At 46.8% G+C, this 23,640-nt stretch overlaps 4 protein-coding genes and 1 long non-coding RNA gene across 12 annotated transcripts in view; 1 reads left to right on the forward strand and 4 right to left on the reverse strand.

The window, feature by feature from the left end:
- The window catches only part of HOXA3 (homeobox A3), a 44,763-nt gene extending 36,999 nt beyond the window's left edge, over nucleotides 1-7,764 (reverse strand). For all 5 annotated transcript variants that reach the window (XM_061464849.1, XM_061464845.1, XM_061464841.1 and 2 more), the window contains exon 1: nucleotides 7,625-7,764. The gene's annotated coding sequence lies outside the window, so the exon portion shown is untranslated. The remainder of the gene's footprint in view (nucleotides 1-7,624) is intronic.
- HOXA6 (homeobox A6) lies at nucleotides 181-7,764 on the reverse strand. 4 transcript variants are annotated; one of them, XM_061464858.1, is made up of 3 exons: nucleotides 7,625-7,764; nucleotides 2,943-3,103; nucleotides 181-1,579 (listed from the first exon to the last, which is right to left on the reverse strand). In XM_061464858.1, the coding sequence occupies exons 2-3, from the start codon at nucleotides 2,965-2,967 to the stop codon at nucleotides 1,320-1,322; spliced, it is 285 nt and encodes a 94-aa protein (XP_061320842.1). In that variant the 5' UTR covers nucleotides 2,968-3,103; nucleotides 7,625-7,764; the 3' UTR covers nucleotides 181-1,319. The 4 variants fall into 4 exon arrangements, with proteins under 4 accessions (XP_061320842.1, XP_061320843.1, XP_061320844.1 ...); XM_061464859.1 differs by having other exon boundaries at nucleotides 2,943-3,198; XM_061464860.1 differs by having other exon boundaries at nucleotides 2,943-3,100; nucleotides 7,625-7,757.
- A 1,539-nt stretch (nucleotides 7,765-9,303) lies between these two features.
- On the reverse strand, nucleotides 9,304-12,299 carry HOXA7 (homeobox A7). The gene is made up of 2 exons (XM_061464861.1): nucleotides 11,779-12,299; nucleotides 9,304-10,717 (listed from the first exon to the last, which is right to left on the reverse strand). The coding sequence occupies exons 1-2, from the start codon at nucleotides 12,152-12,154 to the stop codon at nucleotides 10,434-10,436; spliced, it is 660 nt and encodes a 219-aa protein (XP_061320845.1). The 5' UTR covers nucleotides 12,155-12,299; the 3' UTR covers nucleotides 9,304-10,433.
- Nucleotides 12,300-17,906: 5,607 nt separating this feature from the next.
- HOXA9 (homeobox A9) lies at nucleotides 17,907-21,047 on the reverse strand. Its single transcript, XM_061464833.1, has 2 exons — nucleotides 20,429-21,047; nucleotides 17,907-19,323 (listed from the first exon to the last, which is right to left on the reverse strand). Exons 1-2 carry the CDS (start codon nucleotides 20,976-20,978, stop codon nucleotides 19,085-19,087), a joined length of 789 nt encoding a protein of 262 aa, XP_061320817.1. The 5' UTR covers nucleotides 20,979-21,047; the 3' UTR covers nucleotides 17,907-19,084.
- On the forward strand, nucleotides 20,423-22,932 carry LOC133275083 (uncharacterized). The gene is made up of 2 exons (XR_009745388.1): nucleotides 20,423-20,558; nucleotides 22,730-22,932. It is a non-coding gene; the product is annotated as an uncharacterized LOC133275083 (long non-coding RNA).
- Nucleotides 22,933-23,640: the final 708 nt, after the last annotated feature.

Genomic DNA, 23,640 nt, shown 5'->3' on the forward strand with positions numbered 1-23,640 from the left:
CAGGCAGCTTTAAGGCCGCCGCTGTTTTTCCACCTCTCGGGAAAAAAACAACACCCAACAAAACCAACCAAACCTCTAAATGCGGCGGTAGCCATTTTGCATTAGTGTTTTCCAGATTTGGGTTTTAAAATGTTTAGAGCGGTAGCCCAAATCGCGCTGTCTTCCAAACAAAAGAGCCTCGATGCATATACAAACGTATTTGTACACAGCTTCACACGCACACTCACGCACACACAACATACTATAGATATAACATATATATTAATCAATATTTTCGCTGAGCTCATTTTACTTGCACAGAACGCGAAGTGAAAGCCTCTTATGGCAGCTACTTTTCTCTACAGTATCTATTTATTTTTTGTTTCCAGTGCTAAGAAATGCGAATGTAAATTAGGATACCACACAAGCGGGGAAGAAGATCACCGCCTTAATGATAGACAATTTTCTTTTAATTAAAAATAAAGAAAACAAAATAAAAAAGATCGACCCAAGCCCCCGAAGCCCCAAGAAATGTAGTCCATAATTCAAAGCCCCTTCAGTGTATAGCTGAGCTCACCGAAACCTCAGTGTAAGCTCAACGGGAACCACAGAAATTCGCCAGCCTCAAAACCTCTTCCCTCGATTCCCCTGAAGTTTAACGCCGAGTTTTTACTTTAATACCAGTAGTGCACATTAGGCAGTTTAGCGGCATTTAAAATAAATCTCTCTGCAATTCATCTTCGCTTTAACTGCAAGATTATACTCAGGGGTTTATTTTTTTTTAAAGGATTTTTCTTTTCCTTTTTGCTTTTTAAATATCTTGTACATGCATAAAACTTTTTTTCCTCCCCTGCAGACCATAAGCTCCCAAACATAGCATAACGAGATGGCCCGACGTAGCGGGACTTAGCAAAACCAGAAACCCAACATTTTCTAAAATCTCTCGTATTTCTACAATATGAATATTGTTAATTAAAAAAAAATTAAAAATCCCTCTCTGATCTCTTCTCGCACAGGTACACCAGGGACACTCACCCACACACAGATGCTTACCGCAAACATTTAAAAATCTGGGCCATTTCTCTAAGACTTTAAGCAATGCTATCTATGCTTTGGGGAGGTGGTTATATACATATGTGCCTGTAGCTCGCAAGCTAGGACTTCCACATATATTAAAGAAAGTCACAGATGATTGCAAAGGTACATCTTTTAACCAAGCCTTTGAGGAATTAATAGACTGTGACAAACCTACAGGATTTTACTAGCAGAAGGAACACAAAGTATGTAATAGGAATAGTAAGAGCTAAGGAAAGGCCTGGTAGCATTTCTTAAAGGTGGTTCTACTCCCCTGACTTTTCCTCTGTTTCTTCGCTGCTGGGCTGTGTGGAATTTATGAATTTGTTTTCCTTTTTCCATTTCATCCGCCTGTTTTGAAACCATATTTTAATCTGGCGTTCAGTAAGGCAGAGAGCGTTTGCAATCTCAATACGTCGTCTTCGGGTTAAGTATCTGTTAAAATGAAATTCCTTCTCTAACTCTAGCGTTTGGTATCTGGTGTAAGTTTGCCTCCCTCGTCTCCCATGAGTTCCATATACTGTACCTGTAGAAGTAAAGACAAAACGATCGCATTGGACAGGGCCCAGTGATTTCAGACCAGAAAGAGTGATTACTATATTCTGCCTCCTTTTGCAGGCACAATCACAGAGGGGTGGGGGTGGGGGGTGAGAATTGCTGTGGTTTCCTGGAGGCTTTTTTCCCTTTCTTTCTCTTTTTGTCCCTCTTTTCCTTTTCCCCTGCCTGACCAGCTGTAAATGCGGATGTGCAGAATGCTTAAAGTGGTGGGATAACTGGGGTACAAAAAGGCTTTAAGGTGGACCTAGGGAAAGTGCAGTAGGTAGCACCCGTGTGAATCGCTGAGCACTGTGTACCCTCTGCGTGTTGCGAGCCTGCGTATACACACACATGTACAAACACACGTGCGATCCGGGGAGTTGCACGCATGTGTGTGTGTGTGTGTGTGTGAGCGTATGCTCGCATATGCGGGTGTGTTTACACAAACACGCTCTATTGCCATGGCTGTGACTACAGAGGGGATGTGATTTAAGTATAATTATAGACATCAGCTAAAGATCATAGAAGAGCCTCTGCCATTTGCTCCGGAATTTATTGCCCTTGAATGCAAAACAGCGTCAGAATGGTCTTGCAAAAAAAGTGTAACTCTCCAAAAGAGAAATGCAACCCACAGTCCAGCAAGCATAAACTCGGGAGGAGGGAAGCCATTAACAGACACTGAAAGTAAAAGTCTTACTATGGGATTCTTAAAAATAAGTGCCACCCCAATACATAACCCCCTCCTCCCCTTCCCCCAAGCACCCCTCCTGGTCAGAATAGTTCAATTACGTGAAGTTCACTCCTAAGAGAAAATCAGAAATGCGATGCCATGGAAGTGCGCCCATGGCCCCAGAAACGTGCTCTCAATCTCCAATACTTACAGGCTAATGAGCTGGGGGAGGGGGACGAGGAGGAATGTGCCACAAATGCATTAGATCCTCAGAACAGAGAGCATATTCCCTTCATCGCTCTCTGACACAATGAAGAAGCGGAGCAGGGGCTGTGGGGTGGCTTTAGGAAAGTGGTAAAACTGCTCTGCTCCTGGTTTTTCTATTTATTATTATTATTTTTCTTTTTAGTTTTGCCTACTTCCCAAGGATTCCCCTGTAACTTTCACCAGTGAACCCACAAGCTGGGCTCTCGGTCAATCATCCCAGGGTGCCAACGTGCCAGGTCTAAAATAACCTGGGAAGGTTTCCTGTTACACAGTGCCCTGCAGGACCCGTGTCTCTCCAGCAGCCTGTACTTTGTCTAAGAACCAAACCAAAAAATCTTGGGGAAAGAAACTTTTCCTTCCTCCCCCCCCACCCCCCCCCCACCCCCGCCTTCCCCATTGCATCCGAGTGCCTTACCAGCGCAGGAGTTCATCCGCTGCATCCAGGGGTAAACAGGACTCGTGTACTTCCGGTCGGTGCCTTCGTCATTTACAATTTTGGCTTGGATGCCGCTGGATTTGTACTGTTGATCGGGAGGAAAGTGCAGGTAGTCCCCGGCCCCCCTCTGTTTGCCACTGCTGGAGGGAGAAGCGCTACTAATCTCCTTGTCCGGATAAAAACAAGAGGCTCCGTACTCATAGGAAGCCCGATTGCAAGCAATGACGGTGTTGGACTGTTGGTAGAAACAAGGTGAGGTGTAAGTCTTGTCCTGCAGGCTGCTTGCCCCGTATGAAGCCGGAAAATGCCTGAGAGCATCATAGCCCGCCGGGTAAAGGGGGATCTGCCCGAGGAAAGAGTCCTGGCCCCCGGGCAGGCTCCCCGGGAAAGTGGGATTCACGAAATAGGAACTCATTTGCTCTTCCCCCTTGCCCGGACCGTGATTTGTTGTGTATTAGTACATCTGGCGATAACTATTAGGAGTCATCGAAGTGGTTTGTTTCTGGATGGCCGAGCGCCAAAAGCGACAGCAGAAAATAGGAGCAGCTGACGGCGGGGCGGCCAATGGGAGCGCGCGCGGCACCCGCTCCCCCGGGGCCGCCGCCACCGCGCCGCCAACTTACCGGCAGCCCCGGCCCCCACCGCGCCGCCCCGCGCAGCCCCGCGCAGCTCCGCGGAGACAGCCGCGCCCCCGGGCGGCACCGCCCCGCCGGCGGGAGGGAGCCCCATCGTAATAATAATAATAACAATAACAGTAATAGTAGTAATATTTCCAGGCAATGTGACAGCAGCGGACGGGGGGATCCTCCCCCACGGGGGGGCAGGAGGTGTGTGGAGAGGGGCGACGCGCCCGTCGCGGGGCCGCCAACTTTGAAGGGAGGGAGCCGCGTAGCTCTGTGGGGATGGTAGGTGAACAGCTCCGGCCCTCCGGTGGAAGGAGGGGGACACGAAGGAAGGGGGGAAGGAAGGAGGCAGCGGTGGATGCTGCGGGGGGGAAGTTTTGAGCAGAGGGAGCACGTGAAAAGGGGAGAGCAGCTTCGCGCAAAGCAGAGCGGGATGGGGTGGGGGGAAAGGCCGGCCTCTCTCCATTTTCCAACCGCTATTCCACAACCGCATCCCGGAGGTTTTAGCCGATTTTTAAATTTATTTCATTGTTTTTACTCCGCTGAAGCTTCCCTTCGGAGGCCGCCTCAGAGCCGAACCTAGCTTTTGTGAGAGAAACTAACGCGTTCTGCATGAAAGAGGTCTCATATCTTAATGAACACCCTCATAATTAACGCGGAGGTTTCGGCTGTGGTAGGAAACGGTGGGCTTCTGGAGAATGAGATTTTTGATTTGCACCAAGTTCCCTGGAAGGCCCCGGCAAGGGCTGGGCAGTCTCCCGGTGCCCCTGACCAGCCCAGCTAAAGTTCCACGTGTCTCCGCTCCCCGAGTTTCCCTCCGCCAGAGTCGAGCCGAGGGAATCAAACATTCAAATACGAAAACGAACCAGTAGAATTATTCCTAATTAATACAGCCCCTCTAATGAGTCAGCAGAAGCCAATCGGTTTCGTTGTTGCTCCGAATAATTTGATTAAACGCGGATGTGTGTCTTTAAGAAGAGGAAAAACACCAAACCAAATATCTACATGAAACAAACATTTCCGCCTCAAATTTTCAATGGCAGCTACCCCACAGCGGAAATAAAATTCTTGGCCCAGGGCAGGGACAGTAACAGTGCTTATGAAATTCGCTGAGGCGCTTTGAATTCAGCCATAACGCTGCAGTTCCTGCAGATAACATGAGGTTGCTCATTCCAAGCTGTGTTTACTCATAATCAGTGCCCATTACAACGGATTGAATAGCCCCTTATTTTAAAGGCACTCTGACGGAAAGTGGCATTCGTACCAGCCCCGTTTCCTAAAGTAACTTTCAAAAGAGAGTTTTGTTGTTGTTGGGAGACTATTTGCCTCATTTCCGGGGGCACATTACGATACCTATAAAACAGTAGTGAGTTAAAACATCGCTCCACAATAGTTTGTATTGTTCACAGTCCCAGCTGGACTTTCACATTCAGATGTTGATTGCCTCCATATTTTTCCCCCTTTTTTCCAGCTTCCTTAACCTCTTCATCCAAGCTAATCCATAAACACACCTGGTAGAATTACAGCTCACTAGCTGCGTGCTTTGGGAGGTCATTTCGGAAACGCGTATTTCCTGAAAGTCAGCCTTCTCCAGAAAAAGTTATTTTCTTTTTACTCAGCGCGAATAGTTACAAAAAGGAAACAACATCATCAGACAAGCATACAGCACGCTAAATAGAAAGGGGTTTTAAAAGAGCAGATTTTCACCAACACAGGTCAGAACGAAAACGCACCATGAAAAATGAATACTGTGGCAAGCGAAACCCACCGCCTCACTTTTTTAAAGTTGTGACCAGATGGGGTTTTTCAATCCATCACACAGAGACCAAAAGTAAAAAATCAAGCCAGGTTTACTTATATTTGCATGTTATAGAACGGTTACAGACGGGGGGGGGGTTCCCCTCTCTTTTTGTTTCTCTCCTCTTTTTCAAGTTATTGTTTGTGCTCAAACCAAAATGTCGCAAGGCCGACCACAGGTAGCGAAAACATTTCTTCTTTGGTCCCATAATATGGAAAGGACTGAAATGTTCACGTTTGCCTTGCTGGGTCGTGTTCGAGTAGTTACTGTGACAGCTAAACAATCTGCACTGCAATCTCCGCTTCAGTCACATTCAAGCGTCCTCTCTGCTCCTCCCCCTCCCCCCAGAAAACCCCTAAGTACAATAATCTGTGGCCCGCCGGATCTGCCGGGGAAAATGCCCTCCCCGGACACATTTCACAGCAGTTTCCCTTCACCGTTTCCCCACTCTGGAAAGCAGAAAGCCAGCCGCTGCATTTTTGCCACCGCAACAAAGTCACACTTGGCGATATCAGCGGATTTTATCAACCTTTTATTTGTTTGCAGAATGCCCCGCACCCCCAGCACCTCCTCGGCCGAGCACCTCACCGTCCTCCTCCCGCCGAAACTGGGCCCTCTGCCCCAGCCACCCTCGGATACAGGTGCGGGGCCAGTTACCCTCTTAAGCTTCAAAGCCTCCTTCTCCTTGCCTATAAACCCACTTACAAATCCTTCTCATGCTCGGCAGCGTCACCACAACCAACCTTTACCTAATAGCTCCTAATCCAAACAGTTTGGGCAAGCCGAACCGTTGTTTAGACTGGCGGGGTATCGGGAGCCTGGTCGGCAGGGGAGGCGGGCGGCTCCTCCCCAGCTTTCCCCGGTGATATTTTACAGTTGACACACACCGCGGTAGAAGCGAAGGGGAAGGGAAAGGAAAGGAAGGGAAGAGAAAGGGAGGGGAGGGGGCAGAGCCGGTCCTGCCAGAATATCTTGCCCGGGGGCGAGTTGCGATGCTGGCGTAAAAGACGGTTGGCCGGAATTATTTAATTATTTTGATTAACGTTACTATTTTTTTTTTGTATTTTGGGGGTATTCTCTTTGGGTTTCCCCCGAGCAGCTCTGCCCTTCGCAGGGCCCGCGGGGGCCGCTCGGCTCCGCTCCGTCCTCCGCAGTCCCGCCACGCCGTGGCAGCACTGAGCACCCCCTGCCTCGCAATAAATAATCCGGCGCTCACTGCAGCTTCAGTCCGGACGATACCGCAATGCAATGCAAATGCAATGCTTTATCAGCCCGGCAGCACAACCACAGCCGGGGATAATACTTAAAGCCCTCCGAGCCTCTCGCTCGCCGTGGGGAGGTGGGAGCGGCGGAGGGGAATGACTGGGAGGTTGTCCGGGGCGCTGTCCTCGGGGTCGGCTCACCCTCGCCGGCATACACCGTGGGGCACCGACCCGCTAGTCGCCGCTCCACCCGCCCCAGCGCCGCACGGTAACAGTCACAACAAGGAGAGAAAGGAAAAAAAAAAAAGGGGGCAAAAGCTCCGTCTCCGGCGCTGGGATCGGTTTATCCGTTCCGCGCAGCCGAGGCGTGCAAGCTATCCAAGGCAGAAAGCGCCAGGAACGCCGTTCCCACGAACCCACGGAGGGGCACGGGGGGTTTGCAGGCAGCGCTGGATCTGATAAAGAAAATCGAAGACACATTCCGCGCTGTTTCCCCCATCTAGAAATAACCTTTCGCCTGGACATGCCGGGGAAGCCAGGGGACATTGTGCTAACTTATGTGGGTTTTTTTCTGAAATACTAAAACATAAATTACATCTAAATTTCAGCCGTCGTAAATTAACTTTAAGTTAATGCTGCGAAATAATGAAAACATAAATTAATGTTTGAGGGGGTAATTTTTTTTGCCCCCTCACTCTGGAAAAAAAAACAACACACAACCAAATCCCTTCGGAATGATGCTGTAAAGCTGAATTATTAGAAAATAACCCGCATGTCACAGAGCCCCCTGGCAATTGCAACCAGAAATAAATGTCGTTAAAAAAAAAAAAAAGTCCACGGCTTCCTCGCTAAATAATAGAAAATAGACATTTTATTTTGGCATAATTTTGCATGCATTGGTAAAGACGAAATCAACCGAGCTGCAGCCACGTCTATTTTTGGCCACCAACGTTTCCACTTGCTTTAATTACACGTCTAATATTTAAACGTATTAAACTATGTTTCCCTGCTTACGGTAGTGTCATATACATTTCTCACCTTTTAGGTTCTGGCTCACAGGAGCCCCTGCGACTTTGACAGCTGTCGCTTTGGCTGCACAGGAGACGAATCGCCCTCCTTTTGGTGCCAGAAGAAGCAGGAAATTAGCCAGGTTGCAAGTTGAAAATCTGCCACGCCAGTGCTTTGAATCCAATATGCCACACCTTCCAGCGGGGGAACTGGAAATTGCCATCCCGGATCTGTGTTCTAGGCGGCTGCTTATGCCGAACCTCCGCACACTTTGTTCACTATTGCCTTACAAAGAACAAATGAAATGGGGATTGAAAGCCAGAGAGATCCGAAGCAGGACAGAGCTCAGCAAAAGAATGCGGCTCTATTCTCGCAAGGGAAATTATAAAAAAGTTCATGTTCACGGTTACCATCCACATGACCGACAACGACCAATGGAAAAACCGAACAACTCATAAAGTTGTATTGCAAAGTTGTAAATTTTCATAAACAACAACGGATTTATGGCCTTTTCCTCATCACTAAGAAGAGGCAGGTCTTAGAGAGGCGCCATCTTACCACAGAGGCAGCACTGGAGTTTTTTAAAAGACCTGGAGTTTGTACTAATTTTATTAAATTTGCAATTAGTAGGTTGAGCAGGAACAGAGTGTGGTAGAAAAGGGAAACTTCTGCACAAATGATACCCTAGTTCTACCTGTATTTACCCAGGCGAATAAAAGGACTTTTCGGATAAGTTTTTTAATTTTTTTTTATTATTGTTATTATTATTATTATAAAGTTTGAAAATTTCAGATCTCCTTGACATTACGTGGTACCTGGCAAACATTATACATTTTCTAAAGCGGGGGGATTTCCCCTCCTTTTTAATGCCCCCCTGCTGCCCTCGAAAGCCGCCTGCATACCCCGCACGTCCCACATACGTACCCGACCAGATCATTTACACTTGGAAGTTTCTCCCCGCACTTTCTGCTTATTACGAATTATTTCACTGCGCGCGATTTCGGCTCGCTTGTCGGCCGCCTGGACTAGCTTTAGGATTGCGAGAGGACGGGAAAAAGGGGAAGGAAACCTTCCCATAAAGCAGGCTTTTCGCTTTATTAATCAACAGCACTGGGGGGGGGAAATAACGAAGACGAGATAGAGAAATTGACTGATTCCTATCAATCCATCACCTTGGATTTTTTCCCATTCTGATTACTGAAAATAATATTTATATGGTCTAATTTCTGTATTTTTTGATGCTTCCTTCAAACAGTTTCCCTAATAAAGAAACACAATTCATTGTCAACAAGCATATTTATTTTCTGTATAACATAAAACACATTTATCGTGGGAGATACTTGAACACGGTATCACTTCCAAAGGGAGTTCACGGACATTTTTTTTTCCCCACTTCCAATACTTACACGGCATATCCAAATGTTCACAATGAACACATCGAAACACATTGTAACATACAATTTTTGAAAGAGCTTTAGCCAAACCTTTACGACGGATTTATACAGAGTTCTTAACAATACACCATGCTACAAAGTTTCCAAATTAATTACATACTTCCCAAATTATGAAATGATCTTACAAATGAGCTCCAAGACGAATATAAATGACAAAGAAAAAAAAAAACAGAAACAAAACCCAACCAGTATATGCTGTTGTAGGAAAATTCACGGTATTACATAATAACACTTACAGATAATCAGGACAAACAGTTGTTTGTTGTTGTTTGTTTTTTTTAAAGGTGGTTACATGGTCATTTAAATTCAGTTTTCAAATAACACTTCCGCTATATTAAGCAAGATCAACCTAGAATAAGAAAACGGCCTTTGGCAAAGGCAGCCGAAGGTAGAAGCCAATGGGAGATATTAAACCGCTTTGTACAATATTGGTGTGTGTTTGCTTCCTCACTCGGAATAGTAAAGAATCAAGAACAAAGATATATTGCAGCATATGGTTTTCATTTATAATTGCTTTGGAATAAATATATTATTTTAAATTTAAATATATTCAGCCTTTTCGGTACCAAATTCTATACCAAAGCTATGGATGCGTGCTTTTCAAATGACTACACTTACATTTCTAAAAGCATTTTGCGATTCACATTAGTAATCTTGTAACATCCTTTTGACTACTAAAATACAGTATACTTTCAAAGATAGGTAGGCGGAGCAAGATATATAGGTAGTCTGGAAAATAGGTAGTACAAATCATTGCTGTAGATCGTAGTGGTTTGTGGAACATCTCCCCCCCACCACCACCTTACTTGCTGTTTAACCTTTTGTTAGTGTATCTGTTAGTTATGATACTTTTTTAACAATAATAAACAAAAAAAAAAAAAAAAAAGAAAAAGAGAAGTGCAGAGCTACTTATTCAAAATTAGGTAGTTTTTCTTAATGTGAGCCTAATGCACTTTTCCCCTTACACATGATTGGGACTACTGAGTCAGGTAGTTACTTCGAAGGTCATGGTTTACTATCTGTGCAAGCAGCGCTTCTCCCAGTGAAATGTCCCATGGAGAAACCCACCCACCCGTTTTTGGGTAAACGAAAAAAATAAATGATTGTAGAATGCTCTTAGGAGATATTACCAAAAGGTTCGGCACAGGGTAGGTCTGGGGAGCACGGGAGAATGGACAGAAGGCTGGGAAACTGCCCCAAGAAACGTTATAATGTCTGCAAACGCCCGCTTGCAAGATGATTATTGGAGGGAAATTATTCTTTTTTTTTTAATAAAAACATTAAGTCTCTCTCCTTTTTTTTTTTTTTTCCTCCTTTAAAGGGAGCTTTCCCAACTGTCATGTGCATACGTTAGACTAAGAGATCACTTCCTCGAGTGGGATTCCTTAGTCCTCCTCTTCCTCGTCTTCTTCCACTTTCTCGACAGAGGCTGCTGCTGACATGGGCTCTGTGGGAGCCGGGGTGCTGGAGCTCTCTTCCTTGTGCTCCTTCTTCCATTTCATCCTCCGGTTCTGGAACCAGATTTTGATCTGCCTCTCCGTCAGGCAGAGAGCATGGGCGATCTCTATCCTCCGCCGCCGAGTCAGATAACGATTGAAGTGGAATTCCTTCTCCAGCTCCAGGGTCTGGTAGCGGGTATAGGTCTGGCGCCCTCGCTTCCTATCTGGACCTGAAAACAGGCACAAACGGCCAGGAGTTAGGCAAGAAGAGAGAAGAAAGTTTTCTCCTTCCAATTTTTTTCCCTTTTCCTTCTTAATATGCTTTTTATAAACAAATAATAAACAACAAAAAAGCTGCCGAGCAACAGTGAATGATACCCTCCTCTCACTTCCACCCGTCCCCCCACTTTCCCATAACAAAGACATTTCAGCCACACGACCTGCCCTGCTCGGGCAAGGCAAAAATTAAGTTCCTCGAGACCTAAAAAAAGTGGAGAGAAAGCATTCAGGAGAAGAAGTGGGGGAGGAAATTGCTTTTGGGAGGAGGAACTTTTCCCCCAGGCGATGTATTTCCCTAAAACCCTTCCAGACTTTCGCATTTCGCAAGTGGAAATAGAGAGCTGAAAGGTTGGGCCGTATTTATTTTATTTCAATATCGGGGGCTCCCTCCACACACACCCCCACCCTACTTGGATCGTAAACAATACATCGCATTTAGCTCCAGATTTGAGAGCTCTCCTTTTTCACACACTCTCCCCCTCAGTACCCCTCACCCCCCACCCCCCCCCCCGCCCCGTTTTCCTGTTTAGTACATTTCTATAGATCCTTATCTCCGTGGAAAGGGCAGGGAGGGACAAGAGTGGCACGTCTCCGCAACATGGGCTGGCAAAGTCCTCAGCAGCCCGTCCCCTGCTCCTGAACGCCCCTCTCCCCTCCGCTTTTCCCAGCGAGCGGGATTTTTCTGCCCAACTTCGACAGAGAGCAGGGGAGCCGCTTACCCGTGGGGGCTCTGGAAGCCCGCGGTCAGGTCTCCGCATTTCTACAGCAAACAGCACAAATCAACTCAATGCTAAAATTCCATAGCAAATGGAGTTAAATAAATTTACGAGGCTAGAACCCATTAATTGGGCAATAAAAAGTTTTATGATACTCATTTACATACAATGCCACGGGCTTTCTACGCAATGGCGCCTCGGCTATAATTAAAACCATAAAGGCTGTGCTGACAATAATTCTGGCGACACGCTTTGCCTGGCTGCCACGGCTTCAAGCCCTCTCCGCTTGCCCCTACCTGAAGACCTCATCCAGGGGTATATCCGGAAATTAGGCTCAGCCTGGTTGTGCAGGTTGCTTTCCTCCGCTTTCTCACAGCTGGGTTTGGTTAGCTCATTGCAGAGGACGGGAATGTTCTGATCAAAAGAGGAACAATGCAGGTTGTAGGCATCAGAGCCCAGGCTGTATCCGGAAGAGAACGGGCTTTGATATATGGTACTGTTCACATTGTACAAGCCGGGCATGGAGGAGGCGAAGGCACCCGCGCCTGGTCCATAGCCGCTTCTCTGGGAGTTGCTTGCAAAGGAGCAAGAAGTAGGCTCTGCATTTTGGAAAAGAGAAGCCCCCGCCGTATATTTGCTAAAAAGCGCATTCACATAATACGAAGAACTCATAATTTTGACCTGTGATTTGTTGTCCGGCAGGCTTCAGTGTCGGTTTTACGAGGTAGCGTGATATATGATAACATTACACCCCCAGATTTACACCAAACCCCATTTTCTTTTGGACTGAGCTGCCTCGAGCACGTGACCGGTCATATGACGGCGTCCGCCAATCCCCGCCCGCCTCACAGGTGGTGCCGGCCGCGGCCCGCCGGTGCCCGGACATGGACGGGTCGGGAACGCCGCCGCTGCCGTCGGGCCCGGGAGCGCCCTCCAGCCGCCGCCGCACCCTCGCCACCCCGCGGACGGGGTGCAGTGCTTCCCATTTCCCGAGGGGGGGACGCGCATATACTATCCCTCAGACAAACCGGGGGTGTTCTGAAAAATGAAATCAGGCAAAATATAGTTTTACGGAGGCTGCTCGTCACCCTTGTCTTATTTCTTTTTTTTTTTTTTTTCCCGTAAAGGGGGAAATAAGCAGGCGGTAAGCCGAGAGAGGGTTTTGGAGAGGTACCCCCCATTTTCAGGGCCCAGTGGCACGCCGCCGGCCCTAAAGGGCTTCCCCGAGGCTGTAAAACCAAGGGGTCCCCCTGGAGTGAGCCTCCCGGTTTGCCCCCACCTTTGGGACAAAAAGGCAGGGTCACTCTCCCAGGAGAGGGAAAAAAAAAAAGAAAAAAAAAAAACAGAAAGAAAAATAAGTACTAGAAAAAATAAACCACCACCTTTCTGAACACCTGAAAATGAAAAAACAAACCAAAATCCCCCGCGCTGAAGAAATCGCCTACAAAGGGTTTCAAATCTCAGCAGTCTGTTTCATGCCCCTTTTACCTTTACTGTCCTACATACCTTACGGTCCTAAGGGTGAGACGGCAGCGGGACGCTCAGATGACGGGGAGCGTTCCTGCTTTTCTAAACAGTGGGCTCCCCAACAATGCGAATGGCTCTTCATTGAGGATGCACTATGCCCTTCCTTTAAACGGATCGTAAAATGAGTTTCCTTCCCTCAGACAGGGAGTCCTGGTAAAGACAGCTTTTATTGCCTGACTGTATTGCACATCATAAACTGGAAGGAGCACAATGGAATTGCCCCGGAAATTCTCCTTTCAATTATAGTTTGGTGCCCCATGTACAAAGACTTTCCCACCAGTTAAAATTGTTCTTGGCGATATTTAGCACGGGCACTAAACTTTACGTTTTTGTAAACGTGGGACATCCTCCCCCCACACACTCCACACACACCTCCAACACACACACATACATACGCACCCTTTGGGACTCTTTATACGCGGTTACTGCAGCCTCATGAATATAAGTTACTGACAGAAGCAAGTAAATCCTCTACAACCAGATCCCTGAGATATTGGTGCTTCAGAGCACGCAAATGTGGCTGTATGTAGATATTTGCCAAGTGTTAAGCACATGAAAATGAAGTTATTATTTGCAGGCATAAGGGAGAAGATGGTTAACACGCCGCATTCTGTTATTTCTTCCAATTCGCCAATATTAGACAATATCCCTGCGGTCGCAGTTGCGATGTGGGAACACGGCGGCAGAAGAGACTGCTTTAAAGGAAAAAAGGCCCAAGAAGTTAAACGAATGGATACAAACAAGACGACGACCAAGAAGATCAAAGAGGCTGAAGTAGATGACATTAGACCAATAAATTGCTCCTCTGGTGACAACATACTAAGATGCAAGAAGAAAGAAACAGCAAATATAGCCAGTGTCTAGACTTAAATATGGATAGCATAGAACCGAATAGATCAGCTGGGTGGTTGTATTTCGAGCTCTCTGTTTCTGTATAATTTACACGTTTATATGTTTTTTCTTTGCTTCTGTGTGTTTACTGCCGCCACCTTTTTCATATATATGTGTGTGCGTGCGTGTATATATACGCTGCTTTCAACTTTGGTTTTTTTTTCTGCCATCCCTTAAGATTTCTGAAAAAGTCTTCTCTAAATAAACCTTAAAACGGCCCCTAAACATGGGTCCCTGCCACCTTATTTACTGCTTCTCCCCCCACCCCCCCCCACCCCCCTCCCCGCGCGTTAGCCATATCGCTGTCTCTGAAACAGACGCTGAAATTTCCCGTTCTATCGCTCACAAAATCAGGGTGGATCCCTGAGTCTGAAAACGCACTTTTAAATAGAAATTTTTAAATTTCTTTCCCAGATTTTTTTTTTCCCCAGTCGAGGGAACGGCGAACGGGCGCAGATTTCAAGGTTTCCGTCATCGCGATATTCTCACAAGCTTTAAAAATAATACTCTAGGCGTGATTCATTGTATTTATTTTTTTTTCTCCTGCGAGCTCTGAACTACCTTTCTTCTCCTCCTGAGCTTTTCCGGGAAGTAAAATGTAGTGTCAAAACGGTATTCATAAGTAATAAGCGACCTGGGAGCACTACATGATTATGGCTTGTGTATTAAACAGTATCTTGATGTGGTTCAAACTAGAGAAGATTTTGTTGTTTCGGAATCTGCGCTCGCTGTAATTTAACCACGATTATAATAGAGCGCACTGTGCCAAGTTATTACTTAGTATGACGATGCATAAACACTTTTAAATTTCAATATAATTTTATTGCCCAAGGAAAAAAAAAATCATAATAAGTTTAGCAATGCCACTGTAGACAAACATTTGATCTGAAGGCTCTTGTTAGAAAGTAGGGAGTGGCTGTTACTCTCTATCCCTAGAAAGAATCAAATCTTTGAATCAGTGCGTGTAAAAAATAGCTCAGTGCTCGCATTCCTTCCCGATTCTGAATTTCGATATAAAGGGATTGGCTTTGATTTAAGGAAATTTAAATAACCTGCGGAAAAAAAAATATTCTGTTGCGGAATACTACGCATCTAGTTGTTTACTTGTCTGCCTTAAACTTGAAAAATACTGCGCTCATACTTCAGACACTATTTTATGTTTCTTTTCCTTCTGCTTTTATTTTCCTTCCACTTACTTTCCCCCCTTCTCTTTTGGCAACTGCAATCTGAAAACACTCCACAGTTCCCCACTAAGACTCATTCTCAACACGCTTAAGCCAACAAAAGCAAAAAGGGAGGAAAAAATAGGAAAACTACTGGAAGAAATCAAAATAGAAGGCGAGGAGAAGTTAGGAATGACTTTGAGTGACACGTCAAGTTTGCAGAACATCAGTCTGTTCGCGTCTGTATCATATAATTACATCGGGTCCCACTGAACTGAAATTGCTTGGAACACAAGAAGAGCTTTTCATTTGGATCAAAGACAGCTGTTGAGGAATTTCAATCGCCGGTAAATAATTTTCTAACAGGGGGTTTGCGGTGCTGCCGTTTTCCGCTATGCGAGGTGGAGACGGGCACTGGAAAACCCGCAGCTTCATCCAACACTCCGACGGGGAAGCCCTCCGGGTGCTCTCCTCTGGGGCTGATCCGGACACCCTCTTCCATCCTGCCCGACCCCCTTAATTCCCCCTTGCTCCCAATATTTCCTTTTAGAGAAGCCCTTCGTAAGGTCAGGACAGCCTGTTTGCAGTCTCAGAGCTTCACCAGAGAAGGGCGAAAGTCTGGGCCAAGAGAAAGAGGAGCTAGTGGTTCAGTGCCAGGGCTCCATCCATCTCTATTAGCTAATAGGAAATGATTCGGCGTTTTGAGAATAATAAATGCACGATACGCTCTTGGTGCAGAGCAAGCTTTACTTTTTGCCACGGGTGCACCCAGTGGGGCCAGGCGGTGAACGTCACCCTAACGGCGCCCGGTGCCAGAGGGGGATCCCTCGCTGTACTCCCAGGATAAGGAAAGGGAAGAGGGGGAATCTCAAAGCTCTCGGCCTTTGTTAAAACCAAACCAGAGGTTCCCACCCGAGTTATGCTCCCATAAAGTCGACATTTTAGGAGCTTTCGGGGAGGCGGCCGAGCTCTTGATGGCGGGCAGGAGCAGCCTCTTTCGCGGTGTCACAGCGCCACCTGCCGCCGCCGCCCCGCCACAGCCACCGCCGCCTCCCGCCGTCTCGCCGCGTCGTGGCCCGCGGAGCCAGCGCCTCTGCCCGCCAGCGCCCGGGAAGATAAATGTCCACCTCCCAGCCTGGATTTAAGCAGGGGAAGGCCAATAAAAGGTTGTTATTTCCGCTCGCCCGCTTTATCTAAAACAGCCAGACAAAACAAATGAAAAGCCTTTTGTAGAAAATCTTAATTGTGGCTGGACAGTTGTAAACTCATTAAGAGCCGAATTCCAGACAGTTTGCAGACCCGTCATTTATTACACACTCTTAATGCTGATTCTTTGAAGTTGCCTCTGTCTGCAACAACAGAGGGCGTCCCAGCATCCCCAAATACTGGCTCAGGGATCAATTAGGGGCTTTTTGTGTGTGTGTACACACCAGAACGAGCTCCCTTTTGCTAATTAGAACTCATCAAATCTTACCCCCGGATTTCTCCTTTTTTTTTTTTTTTTTAAGGTGAAGCCAGAAGCTTTTTTCCCACTCCCGCAGTTCCGCACATCTGTAAACTTCTTGCCGGCTCCCTAAGTTTTGTCTTTAGCCCTGCAGCGTTTTACACCCCATAAACGGTAACAGCAGTCATTTTCTTTTATTGCACTGTATGGCTCTGAATTTTCCTAACGACAACTTCTGCCAATGCCATAAGTGTGTTCCATCTTATTTTTCTTTAAATATACATATGTGTGTGTAAGTGTACGCCCGTAAAACAAGAAGGCTCGTATTGTTATTCAACATATTTGCAAACAAGACTCGGTGTGCCGCAGAAGTGTGCTGCGGCTCATATTATGGAGGATAACTGCTCTGAGCAGTAAGATGTCCGCCCAAAGCAAGGGTAAATTTCAGCAAGCTCACAGACTTCGTTATTTTCTTTTGTTGCTGAGCTTGGTTTGGCTTGGGGCGGCGGGGGAGGGGTGTGTGTAGCGGAGGGGTGGGGGGCGAGTGTGTGGAAATCTTCCACTCCAAGGAAACCTTCTTGTGTTTTTTAAAAATAAATCCTATTTTGTCTCCTGTGCTCTAGCCTGCTGCCAGCCCACCTCTTTCCTTCGGCTAAATCAGCGAGTAAAATTGACACCATAAATTCTGCGATAATTGTCTGTAAAATTTTATCTGTACCTATATCTATATATATACACATATATAATCTGAGGCTCTAGTAAAATGCAATGCGTTATTTTTATTTGCCACGGGAAATCTGAAAGGGAAAAAAAATTCCCAAATGTGATGGCAGGGAAGAAAAAAGGGAGTGATGTTTGAAATAACATATTTTGCATAGGCAATTATCTCTAGAAGGGATAACTCTAAAATGAAGGCGCTTCACACAGCGCTTGGGAAGCACACTTAGTGTTAGACATTTTCTGATGGAGGCTAATTAACCATCTCAGTTTAAATGTCGCTGTCTGAGCTGATTTACATTATTGTCCCCATCGCAGAACGTCGGACATTTTGGTTTGGTCTTAAATCCCCCACCCCGCCAGGCAAATTTATTAAATCCGCGTTAACTGGGGGCTGTGCCTCCACTGCCAGGCGAAGGGGCTCCCTCCTCGGCTCCTTCCTAAATTATATCCGGAAGGGGGGAAGCAAAGCCTCCTCTCAGCCAAGCAATGGCATTCGGGACCTCAATCTGCCCATTTCGGACTAAAATAAGAGCAAATTTTATCACCTGAAGTCTGTGTTTATGCAACTGACGCCGAAATAATATTGCCTCGGCGGCTGCCCTACCCCTACCACATCTGTGGGCGAAATTCAGTGTGCTGTGGAAGAACCCTTTCTTAACAATCTGAAAGCATCACAAAGTAGAAAAGAATCAATATATTTTATTTGGCAAAAAGTTAAATATCATTTCAACACAACGATTTGGTCAGTAGGCCTTGAGGTAACTATTTCAAAATAGACAGTGTACGTTCTGCATCAACATAACTCCCCGGATTTTTTTTTTTTTTTTAATAGATACAAATTTACAATAACCAAATGTAGGGTTTTATAGCGTATAATTTATTATCAATAAAATTAACCTTCATTACAATAACCATCAAATCATTCGATTAAAATTAAAACGTAAACCATAGGTAGTTACCCTTTTCACATATACGTATAGCTCCGAAATCTGATAACTGCTCACTGGTGCAAAAACAATATTTAAGCTAGTCTGTTCCTTTACTTTTTTAAATATATAGATTGTATATACAACCGACAAAGACAGTACTATATATATATATCAACTGTGCATACTAAAATTACTTGCTTCAAACCTTAATTCCCAGACATCCCAGACGAGCCTTGTTTTTTTTTCCTTTCTCTTTTTTTCGTTGGGATATATATAATATATATATTACAATCAAAGGTTAACTGTCTAATTATACAGAAAAGACTTAATACACTACAGAGCTATACTCTATGCAATTTTTCTAATAAACAACCTGAGTTCAAATTGAATTCTAGCTTACACCATTACATCCGGTACAGCACCCAAGCACATAAATTGAGTCACAAACATAATTACCACAATAAAACACAGTGTTCAAGTATTAGAGCAGAGATCTCTCTGCCGCGCAAAGAGCGAATAAAATTAACTACGTAAGACTAAACTATACAGTCCGTAAATAGTTGTGCATTATGAAAAGGTAGTTTTTTTCTTTTTTTTTTTTTTCTTTCCATAAGTGAAGAAACAGGTAGATCTATACAAGCCAGCTAAACAGCCTTTTCGTGCTAATGCCCCCTTTTTCTTTCCTGTTAGAAAATTAAAAGTCTTACTGTACCTCTCCTGGCAAACTGGTCTCTGTGACAATCAAGGTACAATCATAATTACAATTTGCCAAGGGAAAAAAAATGAGGCCTGGACCCAGACGCATTGAATGGCAGGGCTCCAGGGGAGGGTTTTTTGTTTTGTTTTTAACTTATTTTTCTTAGTTTTTTTTCCTTTTTCTTTTTTTTTTTTTACTTTGTGCATTTTTAATTTAACCCCCATGTCGCCGTCATTCGTCCTTTGCTCGATCTTTGTTGATTTTCTTCATTTTCATCCTCCTGTTCTGAAACCAGATCTTCACTTGTCTCTCAGTTAAATTGAGGAGCCTGGCCACCTCGTATCTGCGGTCCCTAGTGAGATACATATTAAACAGGAACTCCTTCTCCAGTTCCAGCGTCTGGTGCTTGGTGTAAGGGCAGCGCTTTTTCCTGGTGGACCTCGCGTGGAGCCAGTTTGCAGCTGGATTATCTACAACGAAAACAACAGGAGAAGTTCAGGCTCGGGGGGGTGGTGGGAGCATAAGGAGGAGGGGGCTGGAGAGGGAGATACACGCAGGACAAGCGGCGTATGTGTCCCGATATTGGGGTTTAGAGGTGCCTCTCGTCTCCCCAGGCACAGAGCATAGTGAGACACAATGGACTCCAAAATACAAACACATAGAGAGGTCACAAGCAGCGACATGCAGCAGAGCCCCGCTGCCCCCACCTCCTCTCGCCTTTTTTTATTGTTTATAGGATGCAATTTTGAAATACTTTCTCCTCCTCACTCTCTCTGCTAGCTCCCTCCCTCCTTCCTGCCCCCCCCCCCCCCCCCCGCCAGCCCGGGAGTGACCAGTTAGACCAATATGTCATCGAAATTGTTTCACTTTTTAATTTCGGCCTTCTCCTGTATCATCACTGGCAAGACTCAGGGAGCTGGCGAGTCAGTCTGCAACTGGCATAATTAAAACCTCGCCACCTTAGGACCCTCATTCGCACGGCGTTAATCGCGATAGCAACCCCGAGGCTCTCTGCCACCAGTTCCGCAGCAATGGGAGCATCCAGCCCGGCCGGGTTTTTCCACAGAAGAGACGAAAGGGGGGAGGGAAGGGACCAAGTCAACGGCGAGGTTTGTGCATTCAGCGCCGCAAGAGCTTCCCAGGCCTGCGAGCCGTCTCAAAAAGACCAGATTCACATCCGATGCTTTCTAGACACCCTCTCCCTGGCGTCTGCCTGGGGCAGGAGGATGCAAACGCGTCCCACGAAGTTTGCTGGGGTGGCTGAGGAGGGAGAGGGGGGCGGCTTTTGCCTTTCTGGATTTGGGGGTTGGCTGGTGGGGTTTTTGTTGTTGTTGTTAAGTTGCAGCTGTAGGGTGGGTTTTTTGTTTTCCTTTCAGCCTGGAAAGCCCGAGCCATCCTAGATCCCGTTCAAGCTTGCGGAAGGCAGCTGTAGCTTCCGCAGATGGCAGACCCCGGAGAGCTGGAGCTGCGGCGCTGGCAGCCGGTGCTCGGCCGCGCAACTAACCCCAGCGCCTCGCCACCTCCCCGCCGCCGGCGCAGTGCCCTGAAGTCCATGACCCTCGCAGTCCCACTTACTTGGATCGATCTGCGGTTTCTCTCCGTTTGCCTCACTTTCTCCATTGCTTTCAGAGAATGCGCCTTCGTGGCTTTGCTTATCCCTATCAACTGGAGGAGAACCACAAGCATAATCAGAGAGAGACAAAGTGTGAGTGTCAAACGTGGTACAGTCAGCCCTCCTGGCCGCCAGCGGTTCAGGTTTAATGCCGTAATGCCTGCCGGTAGGTAACCCGGGGAAAGACAAGGAGCCCGGCACAGGCTCAAGCCACGAACGCATGTACCTGCCGTCGGGCGGTGCCACCGGCGCCTGGTGGTGCGCGTAGGGGTGGTAGACGGCGGGGACGCCGCTGGCGCCGGCGGGGTGCGCGGGGCTCCAGGGGGGGCCGAAGACGGGCGCCTTGGGCTGGAAGCTGCAGGGGGCCAGCTCGGGGTGCTCGGCCAGCGCTGCCGGCCGCGGAGGCGGCGGCCCCAGTGGGGCGGGGGGGTAGCGGGGCGCCGACAGCTCGTCCCCCTCCGGCACCAGGAAGGAGTCCACGTAGTAATTGCTGAGGGTCCCGGGAGCCGACATGGCGGGCGCGGGCGGCGGACCCGCCGCGGTTCGGGGCTGCGGGTTTCACGTAACAACTTGGTGCTGGCGGAGAAGTAGACTCAGTAATAAGTTGAGGGCAGCCCGGGCGCCCATTGGCTGCCCCGGTCACGTGGCGGGGGGAGCAGAACAATAAAGTATAAATCAGTCCGCGGGCTATTAATGGGTCACTGTTTTCCAGCCATAATTTTTATAGCGAGGCCATATGTTTTTATGCAAAGGGATATTTGAGTTATACGCGGGGTTTGTTTTAATTGCAGCCAACCGAGATGAAAAGATCAGATTCCGTATTACGCCCCCCCCCTTCTCTCTCCCCTCTTTTTCTTTTCTTTTTTTTTTTCGTTTAAACGGACTATTTTATATCATAATTAATCATCCCATCAGTGGGTCGTGTTCCCCGAGGAAAAAAAAATTAAATAAGAACCTCCACCACCCTTGTGATCTGAGACCTTCACATAAAATGATACAATAATAAAACAAAACAAAAGAACTAAAAAACAACAAAATAGCAGTTGCGGTGTAGTGTAGTCAAATATGTATTTATTATATTTCATAAGGAGTTATTGTTTCAGGAACCACGGGGTTGTTATTAAGTCAGTAACTATGAGCGTGCTCATTTGCATCGCTGTGTTTCACAGCAGTAAAAATTTACGAGTGTTTGGAAAGGTTAAATTATACTATTGTGTTTAGTTTGGGAACTCACTGTAAATAATACCGTTCCGTTCAGAGCAGAGCCAGCAGCGAAAAGTCAAATTCAACTTACCCCCTTCCAGCAACCCGGCCGCCGGGACGGAGGAGCACAGCGGCAGGGGCTGGCTCGGGTGTTTGGGCTGGCCCGCACCAAACTGCACTTCATCACGCACCCCACCCGGCCGGGGAGATCGCGGCAGTGACCGGAACACCCTCTGAGTCCTCCCCTCCGTGCCTGCCCGCCCCTGCCCTTGGATAGGGCCGCTGCGAGCGGGGGCACCCTAGCCAGGCCGGGGAGAGGAGCCGGGGCTGAGCGGCCGGAGGTGAACGGAGACTTCGTCCCGGCCGGGAGGGAAGGAGTGCGGTCAGAGCCGGACGCCGGAATTTATCACGACGATTAATTCTTTAACGATGCAGGGAAGCAGCAGGGGGAAAAGGGTGAAAAAGCCCCGTCTCCCCGCTGCCGAAAGGCACCCTGCTTCTCCGGGCGGCTATCAAAGGGGCGCTCACAGTCGGCCGTCCCGCAATCTGGTGAATCAAATTTATGTGCAAATACAGTTATTTGCTGGCACCTCCTTTTGACTGCAGGACACACGCTAGCGGCATCGGAAACCGAGTGGAGGGTTACAAGAGGGGAGGGTGCGCGGGGGGAAAGTAAGAGGCGGACAGATCCAAGTCCAGTGTTAGGAATTAAAGTCGTGGCTGAGCGCTCTGCAAACACGCCTGCGACTCCCTGGGTTTTCTCCTCCGGCGGAGGCTCACGCTGTTTATCCCCGCGGTTGGCGAAGGAGCGCGGTCAGTAGAATGCAGGGAGCACAAAAAATCTCGGCGAGTGGCTCAATTTACTCGAAATAGCTTTTATTGAAAATAGAGCCCGGCGAATGGTAGGGACGGCTGAGTAATAATTAAAATCACGTGTAAATATTGTGCATGCGAAAGTGTGGTTCTAATTAGTTTTACATCACTGTGTGGCTGCCTCTCTCCCTCTCCCGCTCCCCCTCTCTCTTTCTCTCTTTCTTTTTCTTTTCATGTCTTCCCAACAGTTTAATCTGAAATCTTACAGAGATCCGATTTTAACAACGCTCTCTCCCCCCATTCACTATTACAAAGGCCCATAATGAAACTATTATCCCCCATTAGAGTTCGAAAATTACGGAACAGTTGCAAGATCTCCACAAACAAGGAGCCCGTTATTTTCTAATAATTTAAAAGATGCAAATAAATCTCTCCTCTTTTTTTTTTTTTTTTTTTTGCCATTGTGTAGACACGCCATAATAATACAAAATAACTGTATTTCTTTCCTGGAAAGACGGAACTCGACGTCATTTGTATTTATTATTGAGAGTCAGCTGTGGTGAAATGTGATTGTAGAACTTCCTTTTTCCATTCAGAAAAAATAATCTTAGCTGCAGGAGTCCTGGATGTTTATATTCGAATTTGGGTTCTCGACTTGCAGTGGGTTTCATTTTTTTGGTTGCCCACCAAAAATAATAGCAAATGAATAACAATAACAGTAATGCTTTAAAGAAAGTGCCTGCATTTTTATTTCCCTGTAAAATTCTGCCTTTGCTCGCTGTCAGAGGCCAAGTGGCAGGAGCGGGTGTACAGAGAGCAAGGGATAAAATACAGCAAATAATTATAGGCGTTTTTCACGAGGTCACGTTGCTGATAATAACGCTGGGGCATTCGTCTCTCTTTTCGTCTTTTTAGACTCCTTTTTTCCTCAAAGCCCATTTTGCAGGCTAGCCACCAAGGCTAGCGGGGGCTCCCCACCATTTGCGTTGCAAATTACTGAAGGTTTTGGTGGCTCAGACACTCGGAGGCAAAAGCCTCCCAACGTTCACATAAAATTGCACAATGAAATCCGAATTCCCAGGGACGAAGCACCGTTGGAGCCATCGTGCCTGGACAAAAATACACCCTGCTCTCCACCTCGATATAACCAAGTTAGCAG

This window comes from Pezoporus flaviventris, unplaced genomic scaffold, assembly GCF_033815535.1.
Source record: "Pezoporus flaviventris isolate CSIRO_AGI_PZ_B2104156 unplaced genomic scaffold, CSIRO_AGI_Pfla_v1 ptg000037l, whole genome shotgun sequence".
Classification (NCBI taxonomy): Eukaryota; Metazoa; Chordata; class Aves; order Psittaciformes; family Psittacidae; genus Pezoporus; species Pezoporus flaviventris.

Coding starts and splice junctions, on each gene's coding strand:
- HOXA6 (XM_061464857.1), bottom strand. CDS start 3,378: ATGAGTTCCTATTTCGTGAATCCCACTTTCCCGGGGAGCCTGCCCGGG. Junction 1,580..2,942: donor GCGGATGAACTCCTGCGCTG/GTAAGGCACTCG, acceptor TTACTTCTACAG/GTACAGTATATGGAACTCAT.
- HOXA7 (XM_061464861.1), bottom strand. CDS start 12,154: ATGAGTTCTTCGTATTATGTGAATGCGCTTTTTAGCAAATATACGGCG. Junction 10,718..11,778: donor CCCCTGGATGAGGTCTTCAG/GTAGGGGCAAGC, acceptor GCCTGTTTTCAG/GTCCAGATAGGAAGCGAGGG.
- HOXA9 (XM_061464833.1), bottom strand. CDS start 20,978: ATGTCGGCTCCCGGGACCCTCAGCAATTACTACGTGGACTCCTTCCTG. Junction 19,324..20,428: donor GAAACCGCAGATCGATCCAA/GTAAGTGGGACT, acceptor TTTTCGTTGTAG/ATAATCCAGCTGCAAACTGG.